The sequence below is a fragment of the Eucyclogobius newberryi genome, unplaced genomic scaffold (genome assembly GCF_026437365.1).
Source record: "Eucyclogobius newberryi isolate DKJ021-1_F unplaced genomic scaffold, fEucNew1.0.hap1 SCAF_19, whole genome shotgun sequence".
Classification (NCBI taxonomy): Eukaryota; Metazoa; Chordata; class Actinopteri; order Gobiiformes; family Gobiidae; genus Eucyclogobius; species Eucyclogobius newberryi.
The window spans coordinates 31,885,102-31,904,510 of record NW_027315823.1 but is presented as its reverse complement, the minus strand read 5'-3'; the positions used below and the strand labels follow the sequence as shown (position 1 = coordinate 31,904,510).

Here is a 19,409-nt window from a genome sequence, read left to right as displayed (position 1 = left end):
ATTGTCAGGATTGTCTTTTTGTTGGACTTTTTGGGAAAACGGTTAAGTTACACCGCTGCTGAAGACACAATCTGACAAAAGCCTCATGTTTCTGCCCCAAACAAAGACTGTGTGAAAGTGTCACTTTTGTTTTGGTTTGACAGAACGCGGCTGAAAGACGAGAACGTGTCAAATGTGATTCAAGCCGGTTCAGCCGAGCCAGGAGAAAACTGTCAATGAATAATAGTCCGTTTAGTTTACTGATGCTGCGTCTTCACACCAATTCTGCTTTCTCTTTTCTCTCTTCTTTTCTGTTTCTTTTCTGTTTCTTCTTTTATGGTTTATGTTGTTTGCATACATGGAATCAGAGGTGTGAATCCTCTGTTATATTTACTCTCGTTACTACTTGAAATAACTCTTGCTTGAGTAAAAGTGTTTGTTCCTCTTCTTTTTATGTTGACAGTATTAAATGACCCGACTTTGTTACTTGCTCCTCTCTTAAAGATATAATTACATTTTTATCATTTTTGTGTCCATGCTCTGAAAAAGAAACAGATTTTGAGCATTCATTAGAATTGTTTTGTCCTTCCAATTACAAAAACAGCAGTAAAGAGTTTTTCTACGAGAGAGTTTTTATAAGTTATCTATTTTTTTATTATTACTTGGGTGCCTAATCTGTTTCTGTGCCTAATCTGTGTTGCAACAGTGGAATTTCCCCATTGTGGGACAAATAAAGGTTATCTTATAAATGACAATCTTATATACATTTACTCTTACTTTGTACTTTTACTTGAGTAATATTATTTTGAAGAAACGTTATTCTTACTTGAGGGAAATAACTTTACAGTAGAATTGACAGGAAAAAAACAAGTTTGTTCCCTTTTGCTCAGTACATTTTAAGATATCATGATTTAAAAACTATTGAGGTAAAGCTATCATTTAGGTTCTTTATTATTATGTTCTAAACTAAACTGTCTGATGCTTTCAGGTCAATCACAACAGAGATGTGAATAGTTACAATTAGAGGATTATTCATGTTATAACGTCCTCTACAATGATCACATAATTACAGTATTACATTATTATTTATTTCATTTTTTCAACAACACAAAAAAAAAGCAAGACCAGACCAGAGGGGGAAAAAAAATAATTTGGGAAAGTGGAGCATCCAACAAATAACTGTCCCATTCAGTCCAATTTCTGTCAAATTTGTCCATTTTCAAGTTGAGTCCACATGTGATTTTTTTCATTTGCCGTATGTCATTTACAACACAACATAATGTTTTTAGTGTCTTGAAATACATGTATTCCCTGTATCAAGTGCAGCAATTCACATTTCAGTCCGCTCTCAAATGTTCCTGTTTAAACCGATCGTAAATGTAATCGCAATCGCAACAAATCTGAATGAGATGTTTTTCCTAAATCTTTCCCGCAGCATCCTCCAGAGAAAGTGTCCTCTGAGCCAGCGTTTGTTTCCACCATAAACATGTAAAAACAGCGGCGCGGCTCTATAAAACCTGGCGCTGACAGATGTATGTCACAGTAAACAAACGTAAACAGGAAAAACGCCTGGCACAACAACAAAGTCCAGCAGAAGCCATGACTTAACCTGGGGATTAGAGTATTTAAAGCCTCTGTGCCGAGCTCCATGCTAATTAAACTGTACTGACTGTGATGTGATGTCATGCTATGGAAAGTTGATCACGGGGACAAATGGGACCAGGGGGACCGATGACAACATTCTGAGCACTCAGCGACATTATCTGGGAAGTACAGGGATCAGTTACTGGTGACGGCTCTGGCCCCTGCACGAGGCACTTGTGCTCACCAGCTGCAGCAGGAAGCAATGTGAGCGAGTCCTGTCTCCATGGGTCGCAGAGTGATGAGGAATTCCGGCCGTTGTCATAGCGATGGACATTTTAAACAACTAAATATTCGGCCTCTATTGACAAAATGTTCAAGTGTCCTGAATGGAGGCGACGTTAGAGCTAAATACTGAGGGTTTTAAGGGTTTAAACCAAAAATAAGTGAACAGTTTGAATTTGAAGTGAAGAAATGTAGAAAAGATGGGGGGAAAAAACGCTTGGATATTGCATTTAAGCTTCACAAAATTAGAATCTGTAATAAATAGGTAAACATTTCTGTGATCATTTGTCCAGTAAAAACGTTGTGCCTTCATTCAAAATGCTAAGTGTATAGAATAGAGTAGGTCCCTTTAAACCAGTGTCTGACACCACTTGCATCCTGTATCTTATCATTTCATATTTTGGGATCTTCTAATGCTAATGTCCTGAAAACGTTGCATATAACAGGACTCCATCAATACGACTTAGTTTTAAGAGGACATCAAAACATTTCCGTGTTGTTTCAGAGTAAAACGTCATTTTCAGAAACCAAACACCTCAATATCACTTCTAACACGAACCAATTTCATCTGCAGCATTTTGAATACTTATTTTTCTGCTGCCGTTTTTGTCATTTGCGTTTGAAAGAGTGACATTTCTCCATTGTGGACTTAATATTTTGTAACTTTTCTCCATTTCACAGTACGGTGTTAAGACTTATTCATCCATTTATTTCATTTTGGGTCAAAAACACCTTGGGAAAAGCACGCCTTTCCACAGAACTGCGCTGTAACTTGGCTTGGACGATGCCTTAGTCTTAGTTTGGTCCTGTTCTAGTCCTGGTTTAGTCCTCCTGGTCTAATCTTGGTTTAGTTCCAGTTTAGTCCCTATTCCGATGTGATTGTGCAAGTCAAAATGCACCTTTCGTCACCTTAAATCGTGCAGTCCAAGTCAGAGTTTTTTGAGATCTTCCCCGTCAGGCGTTTCACGTGTGTTTGTTTGTATTTTGGTAGAACGTTCGTATGGGAGGAATGTGCGGCATGTGTGGTCAGTGAGAAGAGAAGAATTCGGTGAGAACGCAAAAGCAGAGCTGCATCGAGTCTGTCAATAAAAGTGGCATTTACTCAGAGGGAACGAAGGAATTTGAACTTCAAATATACACATTCAGATAAAGAAAGGAATCCTGAGAGTTTATTTAAAATCATGTATCAAATATACAGTATGTTTCTTTTAATGTGGGATGACGGAGCGCTTATAGATAAATGGGGATTTAATGAAGTTGTTAAGTACACACACAGTGGACACTGAAAACTTGAAAATGTATTTAGGCAGTATTTGTATTCCACTTGATTTCAGAACTATGTATTTGGGCCTCTAAACTCCTGCCATGGACACAATAAATGGATACTTTTGGAGCGTTCGTTTGGCTACAGGGAAGGAAAAGGTTTGAAAGTGGGTATTACTATAAAATAAATTCTCGAATATTACTACTGTGACTTTACTTAGAGAGAACACATTCTTAAGAGACAGTAAAACTATAATTTCTTTGTCTCATGATTGACAATAAAAACACTAAAAAGCTCAACTGAGATTAGGCTTGTGGGTTATACCTCAAATGTATACAGAAAATACTCTTGACTACTTGAATAGATTTAACCTGAGTAAAATGATCTAATAATGGAACAAGACATTTTGTAATGAACAGAATAATAGAGGATTTTTCCCGGATTTGAGAACTCAAGCAACTGTTAGTCCTTTAAAAAAAAAAAAAAAAAAAGGACTAACACCTCCTGTTGTTTCCAAGAGGCCTTCAATCAAACCTCAACAGCCGCGCTGCTACACGTGTTTGTTTGTTTATTAGCACGACGGTTCACACGCATCTCTCGTCTCGGCAGATTTCCGTCTCTTCTGAGCTCGAACACAGTCTTTCTCTCTCGTCATTTTGTGCTGTTCACTGAAGGAACTCACTAAACACACACCGGCATATCAACCACGCATGTGCAGCCAGGGAAACGTGCTGCTATCCTGGGAACTAGCCTGCAGGTGTGCACTAGCATAGCACGCACGGAATGATTGACATGTGGGAGAACTACTCGGCTGTCCACGCCACGAGGAGATGAGACTCAGATTAGTCGCCAAAAATCCTCTATTATTCCTTTATAATAAGAAAAACAACAACGTGAAACTGAAAATAATCTCATGTTACTTGAATTAAGATAATTTTCCTTGAGATGTCGAATCTCTTCAAACCAAAATAATACGTTCCTAATTTCAGTCCTTTTAACTTATTACCACTGGCAGATGAACAAATACTGACACTGAAATAAATCACATAAATAAGACAAAAAACTCTCAATGTGAGTCTTAATACTTCTAAAGATTTGACAGTTATTTATCATCAAAACTGGTATGAACCCTTTTTCTGAGATGATGCAACGTTAAATTAATTATGAAATAGAGTGGGATGATGGACTCTGCCTTTAATCTAAATGATCAGGTTCTACATTTTTAGATATTCATCATGACAAATACCATATACTTATACCATATACTTATTAATACTGCGTCTCCAGTCTTGGAACGGCGCCGCGTTCTAGAAAGCTCTGGCACACTTTTCCGTTCTGCCCAGAGCGAGTTGCGTTGGGACCGTTTGACCCTTGACCTCACCTCTTGACCCGGGTTATAACGGCTTCACAGTGACCCCGAGGGAGCGGCCCCTGGCAGTGATGGAAGAGCTTTAAAACAAGAGCAACGAGGCAGCGACGATCCATTTTAACGAAGCCATAAACCACTTTGGTAAATGAGCACAACTAAAGAACGTTTTCTAATGTGGAACACTTTCTGGGTTAATTCATCACAATTAATTCATATTGTACAATTATACAATTTAAAACCGAAATATGTATAGTTTCCAATAAGCTATTAAGGTTAAAGGAAGGAAAAGCAAGCGACAAAATACAATTGTGATCATTTTAGAGGCATTTTATATATTGTCAGTGTAAGTCACATTAACTTTACTTTATTGTTCAGAAAGTTTGATTTCATGCAGCTGATCATATACATGAGAGAAGGTAATGTATAGACTTAATAATGTGAATGTAGATAATGTGAATGGAAGTAAATTGGTCATGGTGTTGGTTAGAGTACTTTATTTCAACATTAGATGGTGAATTGCATTGACTGAAAGCTGCTATATTGAAAATGAAACTGTTTTATTGAAGAAAAACAGAAGGCATTTTGATGTAATAATGATGCCGTCTCAAAAATGTAAAAATCAGTTTTATACAAACCGTATTGTGAAATAAACTTTAAATGAAAATGTGTGTACTCTAGTAAAAGTACAGAGAAATGATCCAAGAAAGTTCAAATGTATTTGGGGAAACGACTACATCTGATTTATAAATCTGAGGTCAAATCTGCCATCTTCCACAAATAGTTCAAGTACAAAAGTATTTGAAGAGACTGTATCTCTACACCCACAGGTCAGTGAAACGACTTAATCCAGCTTTACATTGTTTAACTGATCAGGTTTTGTGTAAAAGATGATAATAATAAGGATAAAAGAGTAGGAGGAAGCATAGTGGTGTCACTGTCAATAACTTTGTGACATTTAGTCCACAGGATTCAGGAGTTATACTGAAGGTAAATAATCCCACAGCCGCAGGAAGTAACAGCTGCTTCTGACACAACGAAACGTGTTCTTTGGGGATTTGCACAATGAGATGAGTTCCACAGCTCACCCTCCAGGCCACGCCTCGCTCTGAGCAGCTCCTGTGTCGTGTTACAGTCGGGCTGGTCCCACACCAGACCACGGGGCACAAGAACCTCCACACACCAGTGAACTGAAGCCTCCAAAACCTCCCGGTGCACGGGCAGACGAGGGAAAATGTACAAAGTCGCCAACAACCATCAAAGTATGGTTAGCAGAGCTGCAGCTAACGATTCTTTTAGTTCTCCACTAGTCAAACTATTATTTCTATTGTACATCGAGATTTTCCAAATACATTTTTTACCTAATAAATGGTGAATTATAGTGACTGAAGGCTTCCAAATGGCGTTTTTGTTGAAGAAGAAAAGAACTAGCTTATTCTTTTTTTGACATTTTGATTTAAAATACTGTGGTCATTGTTAAAAGCTATTTTCACTTGTATTTTGAAGTTGTGAAGATTCATTGTTTTATCGAGAATCGATAGGAAGAACTAAAAAAATAATAATTGTGTGAATCGAAGGCAAGTAATCACTGTTCAGTTTATGGAAAACTCTAAAAAAATCAGGTTGTTTAAGATTTAGAATCTTTACTTTTTCATTCAGAAAGTTTGATTTCAAAACGCGAGTGAGAAACTGTGATTAAGGATTAAACATGAAAGCAAAGTAAGGCTTTCTCTGCTTGACTTGCTTCATTTTGCCGACATATTAGATACAAAAAAATGGATAGAGGGTATTTTGGAGAACTTATTTGTTTTTGAGCGAAAGAGATCTTACTTAAAAATTAGCGTAACCATTCATAAATCAGACTTAGACTCAACGAATCCTTTAAGTACATGATTGTAAAGTTTGGCATGTGCAGGCGAGTTCTGCCTGTAGTTTCTCCTCTTAAACTTCCCCTTTATTACTCAAATTAATGTAAATTGGGTTAGTAAGTCAATGTATTTGCCATTTTCAAAGATAAAGCATAAGAAGGTAAATTAATTATATCTTGGAGAAAAACACATGGCTTTTTTCACAGAATATGAAATGCCAGCCACTTAATCATGAATATCAATGTAAATAATAGTTTTAATGTAAGCAATCTGACAATGGGAAATGAAAGAAACAGCTAAAACAATGCAGACAAAAAGCACTATTCAAGTCAAGAACAAAACAAAAACCTGGTGTTTATGTTCAGATGCTGCTTCCTGTCAATCCAGCTTCAAAAGTGACTTGAGTTTGAATAAAACATGGAAACTGAAACAATGACGAAGGAGAAGACGTCCTGTGACAGCGTGAGCTCCTGAACCGCAGACATACAAAGGGCTGTGCAATTAATATAAGTTATTATTTCTATTGTTAGCCCATTCAATTACAAAAATGTTGTAATTGAAAATACAGTTAATTACCTTCTGTTGAGCATTTGAGTTTACATGTGGAAATGTTCTTTGATTGGCTTTTTGGGATCTTTTGGGTGAATATTTGGTTTATTACTTACAATAATGAATAAATCAATAATTAAAATTGACAGGAAGACCTAAAATAAATGGAGAACATGTAGTAAATGCAAGTGGAGTTGATTTTAAGAGGTTTCCTGATGCTACTATCACTGAAATGTCCAGCTGTACCTGAACTGACCTGAGGCTTTTAAAATGCTAGTGTCAACGTAACTAATAAAATAAATTTCTAGTCAAAACTTTAATTAACTTGCAGGTTAATTTTGACCATATATAAGTACTTGTTTGAAATAATCGTGATTTGAATTATGAGTCAGATAATCATGATCATTTTTGCCACAATTGAGCAGACTTATGTACGTTCTGCTAACTAAACTAAAACTAAAACTAAAACTAAAACAATAAATCTGTTTTGCGCTGCTTCATACTCACTCAGAAATGTAATTTAACTAAGAAATCTTTTGAAATTTGGTATCAAAACTGGATATTCATTTGATACTAATTTGAACAAGTATTGGTCCTTTTTATTTTTCACGTAAACAAGACAAAACATGACCTTTACTGAGCAGTTTTAGATGATCTGATCGGAAAAAAAAGAGAAAAAACACATGGAAACATAAAGAAAGCACTATTGTTTTGAATGGAAAATGACTGTGTCTCTTTTGGTATCGAAATCGGTATTGAGTATCGGGTAAATTCCTTAGTATTGGAATTGAGTTAGTTGAAATGTAAGAATCGTGCCAGCACAAATTAGGACAAAACCAGGACAAGTTTGAGCGCCCCCAAAGTGAGATTACAAGTCAATTCAAATGGATTAGTTTCATCATTGGTGTTTTATGATAAATCAACGATCAATATCTTAGCGAAAACTGCATCAGATCTGAAATAAGACACTGAATAAGAGAAAAACGTGCATCTCTCCAAAACTACAACGGAGGAGAGACAGAAAGTATTGAGCCATTTCCTGTATTGACTGTTTTTGAAGTAAGTTCAGTACATTAGAGGAAAAGAGAAGTATCTGGGATAAGATGTGATTAGTGGTGAAGTGAAAACATAGGACTCTAAGTAAGGTTTGGAGGGACACGAGTGACGAGGAAGACGTGTGAACTCAAAAGGTAATTATCACAGTTGTAAGGAACAAAAGGTGTGGCTGAGTTTTAGAGCTGCAAAACAACTCATCTGCTCTGGAGTTTTTACAGATTATGAGTTAATGTTGATCGTCTGACAGTCAAGCACACTATTGTTTGTCGAATGATGAAGAAATGTTGATTGTCACACAACAATTACAAGTTGAAAAAGCAGAACTAAAGTGTAGGCATTGACATAATATGTATGTATGTCATTGTCTTTCCTTCCTATAAGTGATCTGTTCTTTTCCTCTGTATCTACCTCTGTATCTACCTGCGTTGCAACAATGAAATTTCCCCATGTGGGACAATAAAGGATTATCTTATCTTATCTTATTGAGTAGCTGTTTTGTGGTAAATGTACATATACTTAAAAAAAAAACGTGTATTGTGCTGTAAAACAACTTAATTCAGCTTTAAACTGTTCAGTTAATCACTTTTTTAAATAAAAGATCGATCTAAAATTCCTCTACAATTATAACTAGTACTTTGAGTCATATTTTTCATGCGTATTTGCTACTTTTACAACTATTGAGTCCAAATTCGCCAGCAGCACTTGCCCTTGTAATGACTGACAGGTCCAGAGCAGAAGGTCTTCACAAAGTATACCATAAATGACCTCTAAATGTCCAGTTGCATTGTTACGATTATTGTTATATACATCTTATTTAGGTCATAATGTAATTGTAAAGACTGAATTGAATTATGTTTTTAAGTATTTCATAAAGCAGGTCACAAATTGAGGACATTTTTTTTCGGATTTTATAGCTGTTTTGCACTAATATTTTTAATCGTGACATCCCTACACAGAACAAAACATTCAAATATATTCCAATAGTATGTGCCCAGCTTTATGAAATCAAACTTTCTGAAAGCAAAAATAACATTATTAGGCCACAAACAGCCACATTAACAGCACAATACGCACTTTTTTTTTAAAAGAATAACCGAATGATCTCGACTTCGTTACATGTGTATTAAATTTGAGTTAAATTACAGTTCCATCGTTCTAAAGGCTTGTCTGAGCGAGGTGTGGTTTGGAGACACTTGGAGCATGAGAAGTGTCTGAACAGATCCTGAGAGCAACTGGTCCGACACAAGTGCCACTCACGTGCTCCAGACTCCAGACCAGGATCACCAGAAGCACAACAAACAAGTACTACTGACTGAACATGTTTAAATACTTCATGGGCACAGCGCTGTCAGACTGGTCCCTTCCCTTAACTCATTTAAGAACAGTAACTGGACTCCAGTCTTTGTTTACTGAAGAGAATCGTATTAAAAAGCTCTCTGACTACATGGAAACTGGGCTATTTTATAGGTTAAAGTTTGGGAATTACTGCCAGATTAAAGGTTGAACTACTCATTTCACAGTTAAGATCGTTATAATTACGATTTTGATAACCATTTTACCGATTTTATACCCTTTTTTTTAGGTTTCAACTTTTACTTCGGGTTGCAAATCAAGACTTCACTCTTAGGACATTCACTAACTGTTCCCTAGCAACCATGTTTACACGGGGCCAAAACTCCTCTAATGTATAATACTTAAATATACAAAAACAGCTTTATTTTGTTAATGTTTCATGGATCCAATTTTTATTTTAATTGTCTAAAACTTTTAGATGGAGTCGCCCAGGTGTGATGTCATCAGTCTTTAATCTGCTCCACTTCCTGTCATTTTCAACATATTTTTACATTTTTCTCCACTAACTGACACTTGACTTGGTGTAAAACTACCAATGATATTTACAACAGGTTTTATTTCACCAAATACAATCAAAACTAAACTTTGATCGTAAACAAATAAAATCAGATTAAGTCCATTGCAAAGACTGTAATTGAACGGCAATCTTAAATTAATAAGACTTAAATAAAGATCCCCACAGGAAACAGAATCGCTATTCGACTCACAGAAAGATCACTATTGGATATTTCTTCTCAAAATGGTGTTTATCAGTCAAATGTAAGGCTTTTTTGATCATTTCATACTTGTAATTCACTGCATTAAAACCCATTGGAGCACTAAACTCTTATTTACAGTACTCTTATGTGCAGCTGTGTTCTTTTCTTTCAAGTTCATAAAATGTTCCAAAGGTATAGCATTAAAAGTCCCTCAATTATTTATCATCCGACCGGAAAACATCTTCATCCGTAGGCAGTTTTTTTGGGTCGCGCTCGTCTCTTCGGGGCTTTTGTGCAAACTGCTCGAGTATTGTTTTTGGACAAAGAAGCCACGCTCGGCCCATAACAAAACGTGACATCAGCGCAAAGAAGGAAAAACAAAACAACTGCAGGGGAGCAGCGCGGGAGGGAGGCGGAGGAGGAGGAGCTCTAAGTCCCGGGACGTTTACCCAAATCTGTGAGGGCCTTATGAGAACAGACCGATTTTCAAACCCGATACAGAGGAAAAGGCAATATTGATTTTGATACACCAATGAAGACAATGTCATTTATTGAAACACAAGAAAATTGTAATTTCTTTGTATTATGTGTGAAATTGTGTTTGGATAAATGGTAAATGGTCACATTTATATAGCGCTTTTCTACCGTCAAGGTACTCAAAGCGCTTTACATCAAGGAACCAGTCACCCATTCACACACACATTCACACCCCAGATATACGCAGACACTGGGGGGCAAGTTGGGTTAAGTGTCTTGCCCAAGGACACAACGGCAGTATTCACATGAGGCAGCTGCGATCGCACCGCCAACCTGCGGGCCAGTGGATCTGACCGCAGGTTGGTTCATTTCCATTGGGCCGTTGGAGACAATAAAGGTTTATTTTATCTAATGTTACATGCAGTCTTGATCTAGATTCTGAAATAGATCAACATAATTCTACAACTATTCAGCAACTGTAACATTCCTAATGTATATGATTATGATTTTTTCCCCCCAGAATTCATAGTTCAAATGAGCATTTAGTTTCGATGGTGGCGTGCGGTCAGTGCCAATCAAGGCAAGCAGTGATTGACCAACAAAATCTAAAATTATTGTGAGTCACAACTATATTTATATAGTTCCGAAATATATCCAAATAAGCTGGGAGTCACAGTGTCTTTTAGAGGCCTCTACAGGCCACTGAGCTGTACTGCAGGAAGCTTGATTCTTCTTCTCCCACAGCTGTTCAGTCTGTGGCCGTGTTCAGAGGCTCGTTCATGCTCCGCTCTCTAATATGAGCTTTAAGAACCAGAGCGGAGAGCAGCTTCTTTTAGAGCTCTGCACATGCTCTGAGGAGCACACAGCCTCAAACCCATGGATCTGTGCTCAAACCACGCTGAAGAAACATGTGTGGGAATCAAGGATGTTTTGCCCTAACTGAGCATGTGCAGAGGAGAAGAGAAGCAACAGCAGCTCCAAGTTACAACAAGGGACTTAAAAACTATATTTTAGAGTCTTTGTTTGAGGCTCTGTTCACGTTTATAATTTTGATCTTAGTTAGAAATACGGGCAGTATTTTAATAACATAGAGCGCACGCTGCTGAGTTTTAATATTAACTCAGCAGACATTTTTGGACATCGATTTGGCAAAATATTAACATCACTATTTTCTTGGAGCCATGTCACAATGTCGATCTCCTCACGATGCATGGCAAGGCAAGGAGGTTATTAAGCCATACAGTGTTGCCCAGCTCGAATTGGGTCCCTCTTTTACCTGATAGAACAAAGCATTTTCTCTGTGCAGACAATTCAAAACATGACAAAGCTTTAAAATAGCAGACATATGCAGAGCTAGTCTATATCAGGCCTATTCAACAAGTGATTTTTCTGAGGGCCAAGGCCTCTGGGCCGGAGGTGCACAACATGCCACTACTGTAACAAAATGTTGGGTCGCACAAAATATCCCACTTTTTAATACAATGACTAAATACAATAAAATAACTGATAGATTACCAAACAGACCAAACCAGGTCAAAACAAGTGCTAACCCAGAATTAAAACAGTAAACAAGATTATCACTATTTTTATTGGGAAGATGGGTCGTGGGCCCGATTAAATTGCTTGGAGGCCTGATTTGGCCCCCGGGCCTCATGTTGAATAGCCCTGGTCTACAGGAACCTTTAAAACGTCTTGGCTTTGTGATCAGAAAATGCATACCTCAGCAAACTTAATAAAGCCTTTTCTATTGGCTGTCGTTTAGACTAGAACAAATGTGGGCAACGAATGAATGAACAGCATTACAAATCCGTTAGCTGTAAATACATTGCATTGTTCTATACTTTGTTCAAATGAAAACAGGAATGAAGCCACGTTGGTTTCGGCTGCAATTCAACGTTATGTTTCCACAAATACCTGCCATGTTCAGTACTTTGGCTTTCTCAACGCTCGCAGCGCTCCAGCTTCTCAGTTCGCCGGTGTGAATGTGCATTGGTCACTACTTTCTCTAATCTTGGAAGGAATTTTCCAGCCAAACTTTCACCAGAGGCATTAGTAATAAGCAGAATAGAAGACGCCGTAGCGAAGTAAAGCTACTGTAATTGGAGAAAGCTGCCAGACTGACATCGGGCCCATGTGGCGGTGAAAACAGGTGAGGCACAGCTGTGAAAGGCGGGTGGCAGTTGAGGGTGGTTGGTCTTATTTGCCTGTTGATCTGCACAAAGACGTCTATTGTTTACACACACAAAAACCCAGGCCAACGTTCACTGCTCCGCATAATCCTTTTACATTATCTACACGCTAGTCCAGCACAAACAGCGACGGTTAAGAGCTCCCATCTCCGCATTTCTAAGTATGAACGGAAACGACTTACTTTCTTCTTCATTTGCGTGAACAAATGAGGCGGCTCTCGACAGAACATCCAGTGGTGTCTCCATACTTTGATACCTGCGCAAAGAGGAGAGAGCGAGCACGAGTCAGATTAGTAACGTTACAGCATGAATGCCCGTTTCACCACGTGGGACCCCAAACTAGATTATATTTGAGTTAGACTTGTTGTCAGTGGTCAGTATGGCTTCTTAGACTGTTTGTAATGCATTATACGTTGTAGTAGGGATGTAATAACCCAAATATCGTGAAACTAAAAGCTCCTTTGCCTAAATGCATTGTTTAGTTACAGCAACAGCTAATGAAACAGAGGGACTTTGTAAACCTGGTTCTTTGCTCCAATTCAGTGCAGACAACATGAAGAAATATGTGTTATTAAGCACTTAATATCCTAATCAGTAATTACAAGACAGTAATAACTTGTAGAGGCATATATACACAGTATATAATTTATATAAAGCCTCGACACAAAATATGAATAAATATCATAACAATAAACGATAAATATTGTGATACTACTACTACCACTACTACTAATACAAATAAAAATACAACAATCCAGCTCCAAGACCAGAGGTGTCCAAACTATGGCCCTTGGAGCCAACTGTGGCCCTCAGACAAAGTTTTTTTCCCTCAGGCTTCCATATGATTTGGCCCACGTTACCAAAGTACTTTGGAAATATAAACTTGTCTACCATAAAAACCTCCATAACAAATCGTTAGATGTGAGACAGACCTGATATTAAGATTCTAAAGTAAGCTGTAGTGGCACTTTCAATCCTCCGATAAATGCAACATTTTTGAATGACTCTCTGCATTGACCGACTTGTGGTCCTCTGATTCATCTATGTTTCAATTTGCGGCCCTCAGTGAAAAAAGTTTGGACACCCCAGTATGAGACTTACCCGTGTACTAGACCTTACCCGTGTACGAGACCTTACCCGTGTACTAGACCTTACCCGTGTACTAGACCTTACCCGTGTACTAGACCTTACCCGTGTACGAGACCTTACCCGTGTACTAGACCTTACCCGTGTACTAGACCTTACCCGTGTACTAGACCTTACCCGTGTACTAGACCTTACCCGTGTACGAGACCTTACCCGTGTACGAGACCTTACCCGTGTACTAGACCTTACCCGTGTACGAGACCTTACCCGTGTACCAGACCTTACCCGTGTACCAGACCTTACCCGTGTACGAGACCTTACCCGTGTACTAGACCTTACCCGTGTACGAGACCTTACCCGTGTACGAGACCTTACCCGTGTACGAGACCTTACCCGTGTACCAGACCTTACCCGTGTACCAGACCTTACCCGTGTACTAGACCTTACCCGTGTACGAGACCTTACCCGTGTACTAGACCTTACCCGTGTACGAGACCTTACCCGTGTACTAGACCTTACCCGTGTACTAGACCTTACCCGTGTACGAGACCTTACCCGTGTACTAGACCTTACCCGTGTACCAGACCTTACCCGTGTACTAGACCTTACCCGTGTACGAGACCTTACCCGTGTACTAGACCTTACCCGTGTACTAGACCTTACCCGTGTACGAGACCTTACCCGTGTACCAGACCTTACCCGTGTACCAGACCTTACCCGTGTACTAGACCTTACCCGTGTACGAGACCTTACCCGTGTACTAGACCTTACCCGTGTACGAGACCTTACCCGTGTACCAGACCTTACCCGTGTACCAGACCTTACCCGTGTACTAGACCTTACCCGTGTACGAGACCTTACCCGTGTACTAGACCTTACCCGTGTACTAGACCTTACCCGTGTACTAGACCTTACCCGTGTACGAGACCTTACCCGTGTACCAGACCTTACCCGTGTACCAGACCTTACCCGTGTACCAGACCTTACCCGTGTACCAGACCTTACCCGTGTACCAGACCTTACCCGTGTACTAGACCTTACCCGTGTACGAGACCTTACCCGTGTACGAGACCTTACCCGTGTACTAGACCTTACCCGTGTACGAGACCTTACCCGTGTACCAGACCTTACCCGTGTACCAGACCTTACCCGTGTACGAGACCTTACCCGTGTACTAGACCTTACCCGTGTACGAGACCTTACCCGTGTACGAGACCTTACCCGTGTACTAGACCTTACCCGTGTACTAGACCTTACCCGTGTACGAGACCTTACCCGTGTACCAGACCTTACCCGTGTACCAGACCTTACCCGTGTACCAGACCTTACCCGTGTACGAGACCTTACCCGTGTACTAGACCTTACCCGTGTACGAGACCTTACCCGTGTACTAGACCTTACCCGTGTACTAGACCTTACCCGTGTACGAGACCTTACCCGTGTACCAGACCTTACCCGTGTACCAGACCTTACCCGTGTACTAGACCTTACCCGTGTACGAGACCTTACCCGTGTACTAGACCTTACCCGTGTACTAGACCTTACCCGTGTACTAGACCTTACCCGTGTACGAGACCTTACCCGTGTACTAGACCTTACCCGTGTACCAGACCTTACCCGTGTACTAGACCTTACCCGTGTACGAGACCTTACCCGTGTACTAGACCTTACCCGTGTACCAGACCTTACCCGTGTACCAGACCTTACCCGTGTACCAGACCTTACCCGTGTACCAGACCTTACCCGTGTACGAGACCTTACCCGTGTACGAGACCTTACCCGTGTACTAGACCTTACCCGTGTACTAGACCTTACCCGTGTACGAGACCTTACCCGTGTACCAGACCTTACCCGTGTACCAGACCTTACCCGTGTACCAGACCTTACCCGTGTACCAGACCTTACCCGTGTACCAGACCTTACCCGTGTACCAGACCTTACCCGTGTACCAGACCTTACCCGTGTACCAGACCTTACCCGTGTACCAGACCTTACCCGTGTACCAGACCTTACCCGTGTACTAGACCTTACCCGTGTACTAGACCTTACCCGTGTACTAGACCTTACCCGTGTACTAGACCTTACCCGTGTACCAGACCTTACCCGTGTACCAGACCTTACCCGTGTACCAGACCTTACCCGTGTACCAGACCTTACCCGTGTACGAGACCTTACCCGTGTACGAGACCTTACCCGTGTACGAGACCTTACCCGTGTACTAGACCTTACCCGTGTACGAGACCTTACCCGTGTACTAGACCTTACCCGTGTACTAGACCTTACCCGTGTACTAGACCTTACCCGTGTACTAGACCTTACCCGTGTACGAGACCTTACCCGTGTACGAGACCTTACCCGTGTACTAGACCTTACCCGTGTACTAGACCTTACCCTTGTACGAGACCTTACCCGTGTACTAGACCTTACCCGTGTACTAGACCTTACCCGTGTACTAGACCTTACCCGTGTACTAGACCTTACCCGTGTACCCCAGTACTACACTTACCCCAGTACTACACTTACCCCAGTACTACACTTACCCCAGTACTACACTTAACCCAGTACTACACTTAACCCAGTACTACACTTAACCCAGTACTACACTTACCCCAGTACTACACTTACCCCAGTACTACACTTAACCCAGTACTACACTTAACCCAGTACTACACTTACCCCAGTACTACACTTACCCCAGTACTATGTGCAAGTCTAATGAGTTTTAGTCTCTGGGTTTAGTATCTCATAAAAGAATGAAATGTTCCTCGCTCATGTCATCCACATTGCCCTTGTATTTGGTGTATTTCAGCCCTTGCATTTCGTGTATTTCTTGCAGAAGTATTTCAAACATGTGCCCACTAATGAGATGGAAAGGGCTTGTACTCTACAATGTTGAACCTTGAGTACAGCTGTGCTATGAATGGCATTCTGTGGATACAAACGCAGCAGCTCGCTCTCTTCCCTCAGCCTACATTCCACGGATACCATCGCCTCATTTCTTTGGGAAAACAGCATAGTTGATGAGAAAGTAAAGCATTTGTCTTTCTTTGTGCAGGAATAACACCCAAAACATGTTGGACAAAGCATTATTACGGTTTTAAAACGTGGTGCTGCAGCGGCGTTGGCATGCGTAAAGTGCAATATTGATAAGGGAAAGATAATCATTAAACCGCTGGAGTAGCTTGACAAGCACACTTAACTTTCATTAAAAGAGCACTTACGAACACGTCTATTACGAAGATGCTCCAAAGAAATAGAATCATGTCCAGAAAGTTTGAGAGCGCGCGAGTATAATCGTTGTTCTAGGCACAATCAGCAAACTAATGCGTAATTCTGTTCGTTAAGGGTTTATTGTGTCCATTTGGCAAAAAAACTATTTTAAAAAAAGAGACATCAATTTATATCAACAGCGCCACAAGACAAGAGCAAACTTCGCGTTGGCTCACCTCCTACAAGCGCCACTTTGGTATCTTCCAGTGTGCGCTCGTATCCGTAAACAAAAGCAGGAAGCAAAAGAACTAGTATATCCAAAGAAAAAACAACAACTTCTGGCCAAACCCCGCGGACAAATCGATGTTTTGAAATCGCGCGCGGACAGTAGCGGCGGCAGGAGCCCCAGCGGTGGTCCAAAAGTCGGTGGTAGGAACAAGGGAGACTTGGAGAAGTGAGTGCGAGGAGCAGGAGGAATGCTTGGAATGATGGAATTCGGTGCGTAGCAGGTGGTGAGAGCGGCGCGCGCTGATTGGCCGAGGGGCAGAGCTGTGATGTCAGCCTACATTATGGTAACAGGAGCGTGACGTCACATCCGCTCGGGGGCAGACAGTAGGAGACGCGCGGGCCTGTGCTGCTGCGGCTGTCAGGGCTCAAGAACCAGGAACCAGGAACCAAGAACCGTCACGTTTAGCAAAGCAGAGGCCGATCGAGAAGCCAAAGTGTGCGCTCAAGTTGTACTCAAGTAACGACTCAAGTAATGACTCAAGTACGAAGAGTAAACAAAGCATTTGAAGAAACTACTACTCGATTCATTTAAAATATAATGTAGGAGTCAAAGCTGGGGTACCTAACTTTTTAGTTAAAGAGTGTGCGAGTGTGTGAAAGCAGCACTTTGACTAATCAAGACAACTGTGCACTGTTTGTGTTAATATTATTAAAAGTATGTTTTGTCAACCCGGAAGTAAGTGCTGAACGTAGCATTCTGATTGGCTGCGCTTGGGAGGTCCACCTTAGTCTGAAAAAAGCTGTTCAAAACTGGCGTGTGTAGCTTTTGTCTTAGTAGCACTGTTTGTCCGTGTGCTGGCTTTTATTTATATTTTATGGACCAAGTAATTGTCCGAAATAAAGTTAATCATGATGATGTGCATGAGCTCAAACATCAACATGTGGAAAAGGTAGATTTTGCTAAATCAACTGTGATGAGCTTTAAAAAATGATTTAAACAACACTATTCACTTTCTGAACTATTTACAACCATCTGTAAATGTTTGTGCAAATATCTGTGTACCAAGACAAGTTTATTTTTAACCTATTGTATTAATTATTTTAATCTATGCATGGCATATTTGACTCTATATATGTTGCTATTATTATTATTTTATTATTCATTGTTTTATGTTGCACCTCCATTCCGAGACAAGTTCCTATGTTTATGTTTGTGAACTGTGTTCAATGACAATGGCAATAAGCCTATTCTGATTCTGATTTCTGATTCTGAAATCTTGTTACAAGTGTTTCCTAATTAGTTTACTCACTGTTGAATTTTAATTCATGCATGTTTCAGAAATCCTGTATTGTCCTATAATTGATGTTTGAGTGCTCAGAAAAGTACTATTTTCACCTAGCCCCTATCCCAGCCCACATTACTGTACTTACCGTAGTTGTGGTTATTGTGAAAAAAATTAATTCCACGTGGGGTTCTGAAATATCACGTAGACACACAAAATATAAAGCATGTGAATGACAATCTGCTGCAGTGAAACGTCACAGTGAAGAGGCGGAGCTTATCAATTCAGTTCTTTTGAGGCTACGGTCCGGACCAGAACCTCCTGTCACAAGAACAGTTTCTTTCCCTCTGCCGTTGTACTCATGAATACTTCCTAAGCACTTTGCACTCACTGTTCACTACTTTATTTTATGTACATATTATGTCTATTTTTAACTCTACTTACCTATTTTTAAGACCCGGTAGTTATTTATTGTCCATTGTTTTTGTATTCATCGTTCAATGTTTGATATTTGTGTTGCACCGAACCACCAGGACAAGTTCCTATGTCCCTGAATCCTGTTCATTGACAAATGGCAATAAACTTTATTCTGATTCTGATTTTGATCAGGAAGTCAATGAGCGAGATTCTATTATCAAGCCATTTGAGATATTGCAGTTTACAATGAAATGTAAAATGATGATTTTCTAACTAAGTACTTTGGAGGGACAAAACATTAAATAATGCACAGAGTCTGGTATTTTTAAATAATAGACGCAAAACTTGTTGCTTTTAAAAATATTTTTCAAGTAGAAGTACGGTTACTGAAGTAAATGCAACTAATGTGTAAATAAATAAGGGTTTAGTTTAGCAGGCGTCATTTTATTTTAACCCCTTATTTTGCGCAGGGCTTTTATATGTTATGTTTATTTTTACTCATATTAGTTATTATTTTATG

General features: G+C 39.9%; 2 protein-coding genes across 2 annotated transcripts in view; one reads left to right on the top strand and one right to left on the bottom strand.

Moving 5' to 3' along the window:
• Nucleotides 1–17,444, bottom strand: part of vgll4b (vestigial-like family member 4b) — a 54,339-nt gene extending 36,895 nt beyond the window's left edge. The window contains exons 1-2 of the mRNA XM_072452664.1: nt 17,198–17,444; nt 12,848–12,921 (exon numbers count right to left, since the gene is read on the bottom strand). Of these exons, the coding sequence (XP_072308765.1) occupies nt 12,848–12,911 (64 nt within the window). The 5' untranslated portion in view covers nt 12,912–12,921; nt 17,198–17,444. The remainder of the gene's footprint in view (nt 1–12,847; nt 12,922–17,197) is intronic.
• Nucleotides 2,806–19,409, top strand: part of mrto4 (MRT4 homolog, ribosome maturation factor) — a 286,325-nt gene continuing 269,721 nt past the window's right edge. Inside the window, exon 1 of the mRNA XM_072452665.1 lies at nt 2,806–2,820. The gene's annotated coding sequence lies outside the window, so the exon portion shown is untranslated. The remainder of the gene's footprint in view (nt 2,821–19,409) is intronic.